The following is a 15,257-nucleotide window of genomic DNA, read 5'->3' as shown; positions in this document are numbered from 1 at the left end:
CACTGCCATTTGTAAACACAATGCTGGCTTCTGCACAAAGTTTATTCTGCAGTTTATAATTTTTCTTTTTATTGTTCCAGATATGTTTTTCTCGTCCGTGCCACGAGATGATGTCACTCATACAGTTGAATGCGCTTTGAGATCAGTCACTGTGAAAGATGCAGGCGTGTACTCTGCATTTTTGATTGGAGGAAATGTTTTAACTGCAGCATTCACCCAGCTGATAGTAAGAAGTAAGATTTGCAGATAATGACGGACAATGTTACTCGTTTTAGGCTTTTGCTTGTTTAGTTTTATATTAATTCCAGAGCTAAAAACAGGTAAATTACAAGAATAGGCTTTTATTTCCTCAAGTACAGAAGCCTGGGAGGAATCTCACTGAGGTGTTTAAGGAGATTAAAGTAGTTGATAACATAGATAGAGAGAAACCATTTCCTTTGCTGATGAAAGTCCAGAACAAGAGAGCAGAACCTTGAAACTATTTAGACTCCTCAGTCCTTATACAAAAGGCAACCTAGAACTCTCTCCTTCAAAGTAATCTGTTCAGGGCAGGAGTACTCACAGTCATACAGCATGAAAACAGACCCTTCGATCCAACTCATCTATGCCAACCAAGTTTCCCAAACTAAATTAGTCCCATCTGCTTGCATTTAGCCCATATCCTCTAAACTTTTCTGATTTAAGTACCCGTGCAAATATGTTTTAAATGTCATAACTGTACCTGCACATATGACTTTGCCTAGCAGTTCATTTCATATATGTGCCACCCACTGTGTGAAAAAGATGTCCCTCAGGATCCTTTTAAATCTTCTCCCTCTCATTTAAACCTATGCGCTCTATTTTGAATCTCCTTATCTCAGGGAAAATACCTTTGCTATTCTCCTCATCTTTGTCACTCATGATTTTATGAACCTCTATAAGGTCACCCCTTAACCTTCTATTCTCCAAGGAAAATAGTCCCAGCCTATCCAGCCTCTCCCTATAATTGAAACCCTCCAGTCATGGTAACATCCTGTAAATCTTTTCTGACCTTTTCTATTTTAATAATATCAATTCTATAACAAGACTACCAGAATTATACACAATACAAAGTGGCCTCACCAATGTCCTGTACAGCCACAACAAAACATCCCAACTCCTATATTCAATACTCTAGCCAATTAAGTCAAGCTTTCCAAATGCTTTCTTCACCGCCCTGTCTATCTGTGATACTATTTTTAAGGAACTATGTATCTAAACCCCTAACTGTTAGACGACACTCCCCAGGATCCTACCATAAACTGTTTAAATCCTGCCCTGGTTTGTTTTGCCAAAATGCAATACCTCATATTTACCTAATTTAAACTCCATCCGCCACTCCTCAGCCCATTAGCCCAACTAACCAAGATCCTGTTGTACTCTTAGATAACCTTCTTCACTGTCCACTACTCCACCAATTTAGGTGTCATCCACAAACTTACTAATCATGCTTCCTACATTCTCATCTAGATCATTTATATGCTGAAAATGTGTTGCTGGAAAAGCGCAGCAGGTCAGGCAGCATCCAGGGAACAGGAGAATCGACGTTTCGGGCATAAGCCCTTCTTCAGGAATGAGGAAAGTTTGTCCAGCAGGCTAAGATAAAAGGTAGGGAGGAGGGACTTGGGGGAGGGGCGTCAGAAATGTGATAGGTGGAAAGAGGTCAAGGTGAGGGTGATAGGTCAGACTGGGGTGGGGGCGGAGAGGTCGGGGAGAAGATTGCAGGTTAGGAAGGCGGTGCTGAATTCGATGGATTAGACTGAGACAAAGTGGGGGGAGGGGAATTTCACCAGTTTCCTCATTTCCCCTCCCCCCACCTTGTCTCAGTATAATCCATCGAATTCAGCACCGCCTTCCTAACCTGCAATCTTCTTCCTGACCTCTCCGCCCCCACCCCAGTCTGACCTATCACCCTCACCTTGACCTCTTTCCACCTATCACATTTCCGACGCCCCTCCCCCAAGTCCCTCCTCCCTACCTTTTATCTTAGCCTGCTGGACAAACTTTCCTCATTCCTGAAGAAGGGCTTATGCCCGAAACGTCGATTCTCCTGTTCCCTGGATGCTGCCTGACCTGCTGCGCTTTTCCAGCAACACATTTTCAGCTCTGATCTCCAGCATCTGCAGACCTCACTTTCTCCTCTTAGATCATTTATATAAATGACAAACAGTAGTGGACCCAGCACCGATCCCTGCGGAAAAGAACTTGTCACAGGCGTCCAGTCTGAAAACAACCCTGTACCATCACCCACTGGCTCTTACCGTCAAACCACTTTTGTATCCGATTGGCTACCTCTCCCTGGATTCCATTTTGATCTAACTTTACTAACCATGTCTACCATGCAGAAACTTGTTGAAGGCCTTGCTAAATTCCATGTAAACAATGTCTACCGCTCTGCCCTCATATATCTTTTTGGTCACGTATTCTAAAACTCAGTCAAGTTTGGGAGACATGATTTCTTGTACACAAAGCCATGTTGAATATCCTCAATCAATCCTTGCAAATCCAAATGCATGTAAATTCTGTCTCTCAGAATCACTTGCAACAATTTACTCATCATTGGTGTCAGACTCACCAGTCTATAGTTCCCTGGCTTTTCCTTGCAATTTTTTTTTAATAAAGGCACAACATTAGCCACACTCTAGTCTTCAGGTATCTCACCTATGTCTGTAGATGATGATGTAGTTTCTTCCTCAGCTTCTCACAATGACCTGGATATACTTGATCAGGTTTATTCCTGCCCAGACAGCAACTGAGTCACTGAAGTTAAAGGTCTTTTCCAGCCAGTGCAAAGTGTTTGCCAGTGGGCCCTCCATTATAACAGGAGACTGCCTGGTGTACTCTGGCTGCCTCCCTGATGCCTTTTTTTATATTTTTGCAGGGGTTGGCACAGTGCTTTTAATTCACCAATATATCACCTGTATTGGGGTGCCCTGAGAGGTATACAAACAGGGCAATGTTTGTGGGGTTGTGGGGTTATCACTGCTACCTCACAGCATCAGGCAGAGCAGTGATGTTTTCTCTAATCAAAAATGCCATTCCCCTCCTCTCTTGCCTCCCTTTATATCCTTCCTATAGTATCTATGCCCTGGAATGTTAACCTTCCAGTCCTGTCTCTCCCTCAGCCATGTTTCTGTCATAACTATGATATTCCATGCCCATGTTCCCATCCATGACCTGAGTGCATCTGCCTTACCAAATAAATGCAGTTTAGTTCTTTAGTTTTATCTCGCTCTCTGCCATGTTCTTACCTGTCTCGTCTATTTAACTTGCTCCCTTTAACTTCTGAGCCATCTTCTTTTCACACTACTGCTTCCCACCCTCACTCCATAATAGTTTAAATCCTCTCAAGTAACAGTAGCAAATCTCCCTGCCAGGATATTGAGCAGTCCAGTTCAGGTGCAACCCAACTCTCCCATACAGGTCAATTCTGCCTGAGGAGAGATCACAATGATCCAAAAAAGTGAATCCCTGCCCCCTGCACCATCTCCTCAGCCACTCATTGACCCACCCTTTCCTCCTATTCTTAATCTCACTGGCACACGGCTCACTGTATTTGATAGATTTTTGTCTCCTAAGGTTTAGGGAATCAAGACAGGTAAATGGTATTGGGACACAGATCAGTCAAGATTCAGAATCTAATTAAGTGTTGTAACAAGTTTGAGGGGCTGAATGATTGTCTTCTGGGCCTTTGGAATATGACATGATTTATTCCTTTTCTTGCACTTACATAGATCAGTCACAACAAAAAACTCACCTCTGACCTAATTCTAATATTTTGTATTTTTGTCTAAACTGGTTATGAATCATGAACCTGCACGTGCATGGTTAGAGTTTTATTGTGAACAAAGGACTGACATGTGGTTTTGACTGGGCTGATTTACGATTACTGTATTAGTGGCAGAAATGTCAGAACTCAGAGCAGGGTTTCCCTCAATTTTCCCCCTGTCTAATTTCAAAACTGACAAAAAGCAGTGAGTGCATTTGGATTGAAAAAAGTCGAGAACTGTGTGATGAAATGGTCTGATAATTGAGAGAAAATCCAGGTCACAGACTGAGGCTTTCCTGAATAGAAGCAGCAATGTACCATTAATAAGGTTAATGGAAATAAATGTTGTGGAGAAGTGTGTAATTAGCCACCGCTTCCCTACCATCCAGCTTCTGACTGATGTACAGTGTGAGTACCGACTCCAAAAGGCACTCTCATTCCATTACACCTATGATACCATTTTCAGATTTCACACTGGTATCCCAATGGCTATTTACAAGACATTTCTTTCCCTGCTGTTTTGTGATAACTTGGTGCTCTGTGCAACACCTTGATGTTAGCACCGAGGTGGCATGGTGGCTTAATGGTTAGCACTGCTGCCTCACAGCATCAGGGAGCTGGGTTTGATTCCAGCCTCGGGCAACTATCTGTATGGAGTTTGCACATTCTCCCTGTATCTGCATGCGTTTCCTCTGGGTGCTCTGTTTCCTCCACAGTCCAAAGATGTACAGGTTAGGTGAATTGGCCATGCTAAATTGCCCATAGCATTCAGGAATGTGTAGGTTAGGTGCATTAGTCAGGGGTAAATATAAGGGAATAGATCTGGGTGGGTTACTCTTCAGAGGGTCGGTGTGGACTTGTTGGGCCCAAGGGCCTGTTTCCACACTGTAGTGATTTTATGGTTTCCATGGCTAGCAGGTGAGATGTTCATTTACTATAGGCTAGATTTTGCCAGTCTTCTGGGTAACAGTGGGAAGCAGGAAGCATGGCTGTGAAATGGTGAAAGAGGGGTTGAATGGAATACAATGGCATTTTGTTAGCAGTGGTGAAGATGCAGGGCATCTATTCCTGCCCAGAGAGTAATTGAGTCACCAAAGTTTCCAGTTAAAGGTCTTTTCCTGCCACAGCAAAGTGTTTACCAGTGGGAGGTGGGCCCTCCATTACAACAGGAGACAGCCTGGGGTATTCTGGCTGCCTCCCTGATGGCTTGATTTTTTTTTTGTTGCAAGGGTTGGCACAGTGCTTTTAACTCACCAATATATTGCCTGTGTTGTGGTGCTTTGGAAATGGTATTGTGGCTCAGTTGTTAGCACTGCTGCCTCATTTGTGGTTGATACCTATCTCAGGTGACTGTCTGTGTGGAGTTTGCACATTCTCCCTGTGTCTGTTTCCTCCAGCTGCTCAGCTTCCTCCCACAGTCCAAAGATGTGCAGGCCAGGTGGATTAGCCATGGGATATGTAATGTTACAGGGATAGGGTAGGGTAGGGTCTGGGTGGGCCACTCTTCAGATGGTCAATGTGGACTCGATGCCTGAATGGTCAGATTCTACACTGTAGGGATTCTATGATTCTTTGATAAGGTTGGTTATGTTGCACTGACAAAGTTCAACCTGATGTTTGTACTCAGATCTTTATTACTATTCGCTTGGGAACCCATTGGAGATATGATTTAACCCTGCAACATTAGTGACTCTCAATCCTGTTCATTGATCATTTCCTCAGCTCCAGTTTTCCCAATAAAACCTTGCTGTGTCACCCTGAGAGTCACTGGTTATGGAGAATAGGTAGAAAATTGTAGTTCAGACCTCAATCAGATGAGCCATGATTTATTAAATGTTTGAGAAGGTTCAATGGGCTAAGTGGCCTACTCTTGTTTATAGTTCTTAGGATATTTCTCAGTAAATGTAGTTTGCCCAGTTTGATGAGTGTGGCATCAATTAAGTCCTTGACATATATCTATCACTCAGGAGAGGTGACTCAGACACAGAGAATGCATTTTCAAATGAATAAAAATCAGAAATGTTTGTTTAAATTATACCACAAATAACAGCAGTAAGACTCTGTTGAAATCAACTTCTGATCTATGTTATTTAATATCCAATCTTTTTGCCTTTACATTATAACTGTCAAAACTATTGATTATGTGAATAAATCATTTTAGGACATGGTTTGTAAGATATTGATTTGCCTCTCCTATCTGTCCAACTTCCTCCAGCCTGATAAACTTCAAGAAATCTACACTACTCCAACTCTGACCTCTTCAGCTTACCCAATGGAAACAAAGTAAGAGCAGGAGTGGGCAATTCAGCCCTTAGAGCCTGCTCTGCCCTTCAATACAATCATGGCTGATCATTTAACTCAGTACTCTGTCCTTGCTTTCTTCCCAAATCCTTTGATCCTTTTAACCCTAAGAAATATATCTGCCTCCTTGAAAAGGTTTACTGTTTTGGCCTCAGCCACTTTCTGTGGCAGAGAATTCCATATGCTCACTACTCTCTCTGGGTAAAGAAAGTCTTCCTTATCTCAGTCCTAAATGGCCTACTTTGTATCCCTAAACTGTGTTCCATGGTTCTGGACTTCCTGGTTATTGGGAACATCCTTTATACGTTTACCTTGTCTGATCCTGTTGAATTTTATAGATGTCTCTGAGATCCATCACAACTCCCCCACCAATCGTCTAAACTCTAGTGCATGTAATCAAAACCAATCGGTCTCTCAATCATCTTTGCTGCACTCTGTCCATAACCAGGACATCCTGTCTCAGATAAGGGGACCAAAGCTGCACACAGTACTCTAGGATTGGTCTCAACAAGAACCTCTTCGACTGCAGCAAGACATCCCTGCTCCTGTACTCAAATTTCTCACTATAAAGGCCAGCATACTATTTGCCTTATTCACTACCTGCTATCCTTACATACTTACTTCCAGAGACAGGTGTACAAGAGCACCCGGGTCTCATTGCACCTCTCCCAATTGGTCACCGTTCAGATCTCTGTTTCTTATAACAAAATGCATGACCTCACATTTATCCACATTATACTTTCATCTGCCATGCATTTGCCCACTTAACTTGACCAAATCACACTAAACATCTATGCATCCTCCTTACAGCTTACCCTCATGATTGCTATTACCGCACAATTGGTGATAATGTTTTCAGCTGCCTTGGCACCACACTCCAGAATTTTCTCTCACAACTTGTTTCTTTAAGGCACACTTTAAAACCTGCCTCTGTAATTAAGTTTTTGGTCAGCTAGAACCACAGAATCCCTACAATGTGGAAGCAGGCCATTTGGCCCATCGAGTCTACACTGACCCGCCAAAGAACGTCCCATCCAGATTCACCTCCCTACCTTATCCCAATAACCCTGCATTTCCCATGGCTAACCTAGTCTTGCCTACACATCCTTTGACACTGTGAGCAATTTAGTATGGCCAATCCACCTGAGCTGCACATCTTTGGACTGTGGGAGGAAACCAAATCACCTGAAGGAAATCCACACAGATATGGGGAGAATGTACAAGCTCCACACAGACAGCCTGAGGCTGGAATCGCATATGGATCCCTGGTGCTGTGAGAGAGTAGTGCTAACCACTAACAACCAAGTCCACTCCCACCTGTGTTAAGATCTTAATTTATTTGATAATTAAGTACCTTGAGACATTAAACGGCTAAATAAATACAAATCTTTGTTGAGCAAATGTTCTTTAAATCAATCTTTTGTTGAGCAAACATTCTTTAAATCAATCTTTTGTTGTGTTTAATTGAAGTATTGAATAGCTTTAATATATTATTGCTGAAATATTGGTGTTACAGAATGTGAAGCTCACATGTGGGGAGCTGACTGCTTCAAGCACTGTCCAGTCTGCCTGAATGGAGGGATTTGCAATGATGAGACAGGAGAATGCATCTGTCCACCAGGCTTCATGGGGGAGCGATGCAAAACAGGTATGAATTTCATAAGTTGAATAAAGCACCTAATTCCTACATATCTGGCAGTGATCTTAAACTAGGGATTTAATAAATGGTTTCTGGTTGCAAGAATTAAAGTAATAAACTGTTTGAGCTATAACCTGTTCGTAGCTTGAGCAACTGGAGCTCAGATTTTATAATGTGGGGGTTGAATGACAATCATCAGAGAAGGGGAAAGTAACCTCTATTCCACAAAACAATCACCTTAGGATAGGATCTTCTGATTTGGTCATTGGTTAGGGAAAGGATGGTGTGACTGTAAGTGAGGCAGGTAAAGGGACCCAGAGGGCAAGAGTACACCAGCTTCATCCTTTGCAATTGGCCGTCAGGTTGAGGTTTTTGTTTTTTGTTTTTATTTGGATGAGAGTGAGGGCTGCAGGCTGGATGGGCCAACTGATCCTGGCACTGTGTTTTAGAAAGTCATGCAGGTCAGGGGAACAAAGACAAAGGTAGTGCTAGAAGATACAGCACAGTGAGAGAGATTGACTCTGCAGCAAAGAGCAAGGATGCAGACATCTACGTCGGTTGCCCAAGACTAGGGTTTGGGATCTTTGTACAGGGTACAGGGTGGAGACAAATTTACAGTGGGAAAAGATCCGATCATCATGATCAATATAGGGACAAATGATATAGGCAGAACAAGGCAAAAGGTTCTGCATAGTCAGCATGAGGAGCTTGATGCCAAATTAAGAAATAGAAACCCAAGGGTCATAATCTCTGGATTATTACTAAGCAGAGTTAAAATTAGTGTAAAACAAAAAGGTTACAGCAATTAATGCTTGTCTTAAAGACTGGTATGTTAAAGTGTGTTTCAGTTCAGAGGACACTGGCCCCAGTGCTAAGGAAAGTGGTAGCAGTACACTAAGACAGTCTGCACCTGAACCATACTGCAATGAATGTTCTAGTGAGTGGAAAACTAGGGAAATAGAGAGGTTTTTAATCTAACTAGTGGGGACAAGGGAAAAAGTTTAGGAAGATGTAGCAAATCCGAAGCAAGACATTACAGAAAGTAATGATTGAGAAATGATAAATGGACTGTGACAGGTTAGGATAAAGAATACACATCAATGAGCAGGTTAATAGGTAAGTTAGAAGTTATAAAACTAATAAAAGGACAAAGCCAAAGACTGTGTATCTGAATGCAAGTAGCATGCAAAAAAAGAAAAACTGATAGCACAAACAGAAATAAATAAGTACAATCTGATAGCCATTTCAGAGACAGGATGACCTAGATTGAGACCAGAATTTTGAAGGGTACATGACATTTAAGGAGAGGAAATCAAGAAAAAAGAAATGCTTGATCTGTTCATGAATAATGCTATTCGCACAATAGACAGCAATAATCAGAGTTCAAGAAATCCAGACGAGGAAACGTTTTGAAATGGTAAATGATAAGAAGCCACTTATGCAAATGGTGTGCAACCCTCTCATGGTAACCACACAGGATGGAGTATGGAAGGAATAAACAATGTGAACTTGTCAGAAAGGTATGGAAATAATTATTGGAGATTTTAATCTATGTGGTGATTGGAAAAATCAAATGAACAATGATAGCCTAAGTAAAGAGCACATAGAATATTTTAAGAATAGTTTCATAGGACAATACATTCTGGAGCACCTAAGGAGCAACGGGCACAATATTGAAATTTACATTCAGTTTGAGGAGGAGAAATATGAGTCTAAGATTGGTATGTTAAATGGAAATAAGTGTAGTTATCAGGGCAAGAACACAAAGCAAGCTAAAAGAATCTGGAAAATTAGATTAAGGGATAGTGTAAAGACTGTATCATTTTATTTTCTACATTTTTGATTGTGGACTACATTGGGGAAAAAAAACAGTTTTGAAACCAAGGACTGTGGAAGGAATTGCTGCACATTTTTAAAAAAAAGCAAGTCAGTGAAATCCTTTGCATATGGCATTTACACTGGTACTTAGTTCAAGCAGTGGAGGATTATGTTTGTAGACAGCTGAAATTAGATGGGATGTTGATGGGGGAGTTGTGCAGTGATAAGTATCTGATTGGTCACAAATGCACAAACCAGTCTTGGATGTCAAAGGTTATCAGTCTGATGATAACTCTGATTGGTTCCTGGCAACTCAACAATTTGTGGTGTGTATGAAACTGTGAGCAGTCTTTGGATTGTTGGGAAAGCAAGTTGTGTCGATGTGTCTCTCTTTCTGAGGAAACCCAGTTATTTTCTCCCACTAGTAACTGTAAGCTGTTACCTTTAACCAGTAACTAAGAAACTTTGCAGTTTGTACACCAATTGCCCTGTGCCTTCTGCATAGATGGGAAAGAATCTGGAGAACGGAAATTGATGAACAGAAAGTCTTGGCAAGCAAGAGTTAGACCGATGGGTCTGTTTCCATGCTGCATGACCCTATGACTCTATGAAAAAGGAACATCTCAATTAATCCTGTGGACGAATGTTGTTTTACTCAGTATTTTTCCCTCTCCCCATAAATCATTTTTTTGTGTGCCTATAACTGTTCATATATGTGTAGGTGTTTTTAAAAAGGATTCAATTTTAAACTGGGAAAGCCATTTGTTAGTAGTTCATAGCTGTTTACTTGTGATTAGAATTTACTTATCTGTAATAAATAATAATTCTTGTTAAGTAGAAGAACTGGTCTTCTGTTAGCTTGATTCCAACAGATGTGTAAATTGAAGACTTTGTATGTTGTGATTAAATCATTAACATGTGTGACAACTGCAGGGTTTTGGGGCTGGGGAATCAGTGTACTTTCCAAAAGGGTCATAACAATCGGTAAATAGAGATGCTGTTGGAGACATTTAAAGGAATATTACAGAACAGATACATTCCAACAAGAAAGAAAAACCACTTTCAGAGGTTAACTAAAATAACTTAAAGAAAATTTCAAGTGTAAAGAAAAAGCATATTATTAAATGAAAAATGATGTCAAATCAGAAGCTTGATAGAATATATAAAACAGTAATGAATGAATAAAAAATTAATTAGGAGGGAAAAAGTAGAGTATGGAAGACAGCTAGCTAGAAATATGAAAACAGATAGTAAGCATTTTTAAAAGGCTAAAAGGTTAGAAAATAAAGTAAAAGAGGTAAAAAGTGAATGTTGGTTCAATGGACGGTGAGACTAGAGAATTAATGATTGAAAATCTATTGATTTTCAATCAGTAAGGGAATAAAAGGTTATAGGTAGAGGGCAGGAAAGTGGAGTTGAGGGTTATCAGATCAGCCATGATCTCACTGAATGATGAGCACACTTGATAAGTATGGAAACAGACCAATCAGACCAATGCCTCTATAACGACCAAGTTTCCCAAACTAAACTAATCCCATTTGCCTGTGTTTGGCCCATATCCTTGTAAAGCTTTCCTATGCATATACCTGTCCAAGTGTCTTTTAAATGTTGTATCTATACCTGCATCTATCATTTCTGGCAGTTCATTCCACACACAAACCACCCTGTGTGTGAAAACATTGCCCCTCGAGTCCCTTTTAATTCTTTTTCCTTTCACCTTAAACCTATGCCCTCTAGTTTAAAATTCCCCAACCCTGGGTGAAGACCTTTGCTATTCACCTTACCCATGCCCCTCTTGATTTTATAAACCTTTATAAGGTCACCCCTCAACTTCCTATGCTACAGTGAAAAAAGTCTGAGCTTCTCCAGCCTTCCCTCATAACTCACACCCTGTAGTGCCAGTAACATCCTTAGAAATCTTTCCTGCACCCTCTCCAATTTAATAATACTCTTCCTGTGGCAGGGCAACCAGATCTGTACACAATACTCCAAAAGCAGCCTCACCAACGTTCTGTATAACTGTAACATGACGCCCAAACTCCTGTACTGAAAAATCTGAGCAATGAAGACAAGTGTGCCAAATACCTTCTTTACTACTCTGTCTACTTGTGACACAATGTTCTATGAAGTATGTCCCTGAATCACCAGGTCTCTCTAATTTCTACAACACACCCCAGAGCCCTACCATTAACTTAACTAAAAGAGACTGCAAACGAATTGAATAGTTATTTTGCTTTACCCTTCACTATACAAGGTAAAAGTAAAGTTCCAGAAATAGCTATAAATCAGAAAGTGGAAAGGAGGGAAAAACTCAAGAAAATTGCAATCACCAGGGAAGCAGTACTGTGCAACTAGTTAGAGTTGTCAGCTAACAAATCCTGTGTCTTGATTAACCTCATCATAGAATGGTAAAAGTGAATTGGTTGATGCATTAGTATTAATTTTCTAAATTCGCTAAATGCAGTGAATTAGATAGAAAAATAGTAAATGCAACTCTTTTATGGAAGAATTTACAAATCAGAAAAATACAAGCCAGTTAGCTTAACATCTGTCACGATATTAGAAACTAGAGTGGGACACTTAAAAATAAAACTGAAAGTAATAAGTGATATCAATGTAGTTTTGTGAAAAGAAAATTATGCTCAATCAACTTATAACAGTCCTTTAGGGAAGTGGCATGTTCTGTGGAAAAACGTGAACCAGTGGAAGTACTGTACTTAGATTTCCAGAAAACATTTGATTTAGTGCCAGACCAAAGGTTATTGCAAAAACTAAAACATGTGTTTTGGTGTTAAAATATTTACATGGAGACAAGATTGACTGGCTATCAGAATACAGAGATTGTGCATAAGTGAGTCATTTTCTATTTAGCAAGATGTAGCAAGTGGTGTGCCACAGGGATTACTGTAGGATTTGCTACTTTTACAACTTACATAAAAGACTTGGATGAAGGGACCAATGATCTGGTTGCTAAATATGCTGATGACACAAAACATTTGGAAAATGAGTTGTGAGGAGGATATTCGAAAGCAACATAGTTATATGGAGAGTGCGAGGGCAAAGACAGTGGCTCAGTGGTTAGCACTGCTGTCTCAGGGTCCCAGGTTCGATTCCAGTACGGGCAACTGTCTGTGTGGAGTTTGCATATTCTCCCCGTGTCTGCGTGGGTTTCCTCCGGGTGCCCTGGTTTCCTCCCACAATCCAAAGATGTGCAGGTTAGGTGAATTGGCCATGCTAAATTGTCCCATAGTGTTCAGGGATGTGTAGTTTAGGTGCATTAGTCAGGGGTAAATGTAAGGGAATGGGTGTGGGTTAATTACATTTTGGAGGGTCAGTGTGGACTTGTTGGGCTGAATGGCCTGTTTCCACACAATAGAGATTCTATTGAAAGACGTGACAAATAGAGAATGATGTGGGAAAATATGAAATTGCCTGTTTCGGCAGGAAGAACAAACAGAAGCATATTATCTATACAGTGAGAGTTTGCAGAGCTCTGAGGTGCAGAGGAATCTGGTGTCATCATTCATGGATTATAAAAGGTTAGTAAGCAGGTACAGCAAAAAATTAAGCTAATCGAATGATGTTACATATTGCAAGGGAAACTGAATACTAAAGTAAGGAGGTCATGCTTCAGACATACAGGGCATTAGTGAGACTACTTCTGGAGTTTGGTACACAGTATTGGTCTGCTTATTTTAGACAGCATGGAAATGTGTTGGAAGCAGTACAGAGAAGGTTTATTAATATCAGGAATGGGTGGTTGTTTTATGAGGAGAAGTTAAATAGGCGAGGGTTGTATCCAATGGAATTAACAAGAATAAGAGAGAACTTGATTGAAACATAATAGATCCTGTGAAAATATGTGAAAAGAATGTTTCCTCGTGTGAGAAAACATAGAACTAGTACCCTTGTTTAAAAATAAGGGGTCACCTATTTAAGATTGAAATAAAGAGAATATGTTTTTCTTAGTGTTGACAATTTTAGAATTCTCTTCCTCAAAAGGTGGTGAAAGCAGTGTCTTTGAATATTTTTAAGGCCAAGATATACAGATTCTGAAGAGGCTGAAGGATCATCAGGCTAACTGAGAATATGGAATAGCGATTATAATCGGATCAGCTATAATTTGATTGAATCGTGATGTAGGCTTGAGGGGTCGAGTGACCTACTCCTGATCTTAATTCATATGTTCTAGTGTACATATCTGAAAGTATTTTTGGGTATCCTGTGTCCTTAAAAGTCCAATAGAAATGAAAATCTTTGTTTTAGCAAATCAAAACTTTTACTGCACATATTGTTAAATCAAACTGATAAATAGATTGATAACAAACCTGTCCTGAAAAACAGATATGAATATTTAATTATCACTTAAGCTTCCCTTTTAAAAGAGGTAAAAACAGAACTCTGTAACTTCATTCTAAAATTGCATGAGAAATTTTAGATTTGGAAACTGTTGTCTTTAGTACCCTTGATCAATTTCCAGAATCTTATAGTCTGGGGGGCAAAAGTTGAATTAGTTCAGTCAGCTCTGCCTCCTTTGTTCAATTCCATATTAGTTCTCATGAAAATCAGGAACACAGAGAGTATAAAACTTGAGGCTACTCACACCATCAGTACTTAGCCTGGACATTGCCTATATTGAGCCAATGTCATGACAAATTTATGTCACCACAGATAGCAGTTATAAAGACACCGCTTGAACTATTTTAATTGTGCTGACTGTCTCTTGTTGGTTGGTGAGTTCTGTGCTTATCCAGTGATAGACTCTACTGAGTTCACTCAAAGTTATAGTTTTAGCCTAACTGAAGTGATGATCTTTGTAATACGATTTTGAGTGTAACCGTAAACAGTTACAATAGGCAGTTGCTAAATGGTCACCATCTGTTTATCAAAAGTATGTTACAGTATATACATTTGATACTGCTATTCACTGTATATAACAAACAAATCATAATGACCTAATGCACCTATTAATTGTGGTCGGGGACTATTATCAGTGCTTGAATTAAAGGTGCAGAATCCTGATTTCCCATCTGTAGCTGGAAAACTATGTTCAGCTTCACTCAAAAATAGCCATCCTTTTGTGGATCTCACTGCGCAAGCTGTCACCATCAACTCACACACAGGACTGTTGGATTTGGCTTTCCAATTCTGACCCATCATTTTTCCCTCCAGATTGTAACTTTTCTTACCAGTCATTTTTGCACATGTTGCAATCTCATGGTGTTAAACTCCCTTCTGGCTTTGGTTGCCTTTCTGCAACGTGGGTCGTGACTAATCAGCAGATAATCCTGATCCTTGTGCTTCTTGCTGTTCCCAAGGTTGATTTAGGCACTGAGTTGAAGTGTGAACTTTATGCAGAATATTCTGATGAATTTTAAAAGTTAACCTTAGAAGTTAGTTGTAGAGGGAAAAGTTAGTAAGAACAGATATAGGGTTATAGCAACTGTTTTTGGTATTTTGGTTGTTTGAGGGTTTTATTGAAACAAGTCAATTTCTGCAATCATTGAAGTCGCTCATTCCTTGGCAATGTAAAAAGTCTAATCACTCTGGCTAGCCTACGTTATCTGCTCCCCATAAGTTGGAGGCATGGTTCTGTATCATTATTTCATCCTCTTTCATTGCCTAGACCACCCTACATGTCTGTTATATGAAACAAAAAGAAATTAGTCCTGGGATCACACGGTTGGCCTCATTTTCAGCCCACATCCACAT

General features: G+C 40.2%; 1 protein-coding gene across 1 annotated transcript in view; it reads left to right on the top strand.

The window, feature by feature from the left end:
• Positions 1 to 15,257, top strand: part of tek (TEK tyrosine kinase, endothelial) — a 126,280-nt gene that overhangs the window by 35,002 nt on the left and 76,021 nt on the right. The window contains exons 4-5 of the mRNA XM_043717289.2: positions 81 to 233; positions 7,605 to 7,736. Of these exons, the coding sequence (XP_043573224.2) occupies positions 81 to 233; positions 7,605 to 7,736 (285 nt within the window). The remainder of the gene's footprint in view (positions 1 to 80; positions 234 to 7,604; positions 7,737 to 15,257) is intronic.

This window comes from Chiloscyllium plagiosum, unplaced genomic scaffold (genome assembly GCF_037043375.1).
Source record: "Chiloscyllium plagiosum isolate Xiang-an unplaced genomic scaffold, Cpla_swu_hap1 HiC_scaffold_2, whole genome shotgun sequence".
Lineage (NCBI taxonomy): Eukaryota > Metazoa > Chordata > Chondrichthyes > Orectolobiformes > Hemiscylliidae > Chiloscyllium > Chiloscyllium plagiosum.
This window is presented reverse-complemented; position numbering and strand designations above follow the sequence as displayed.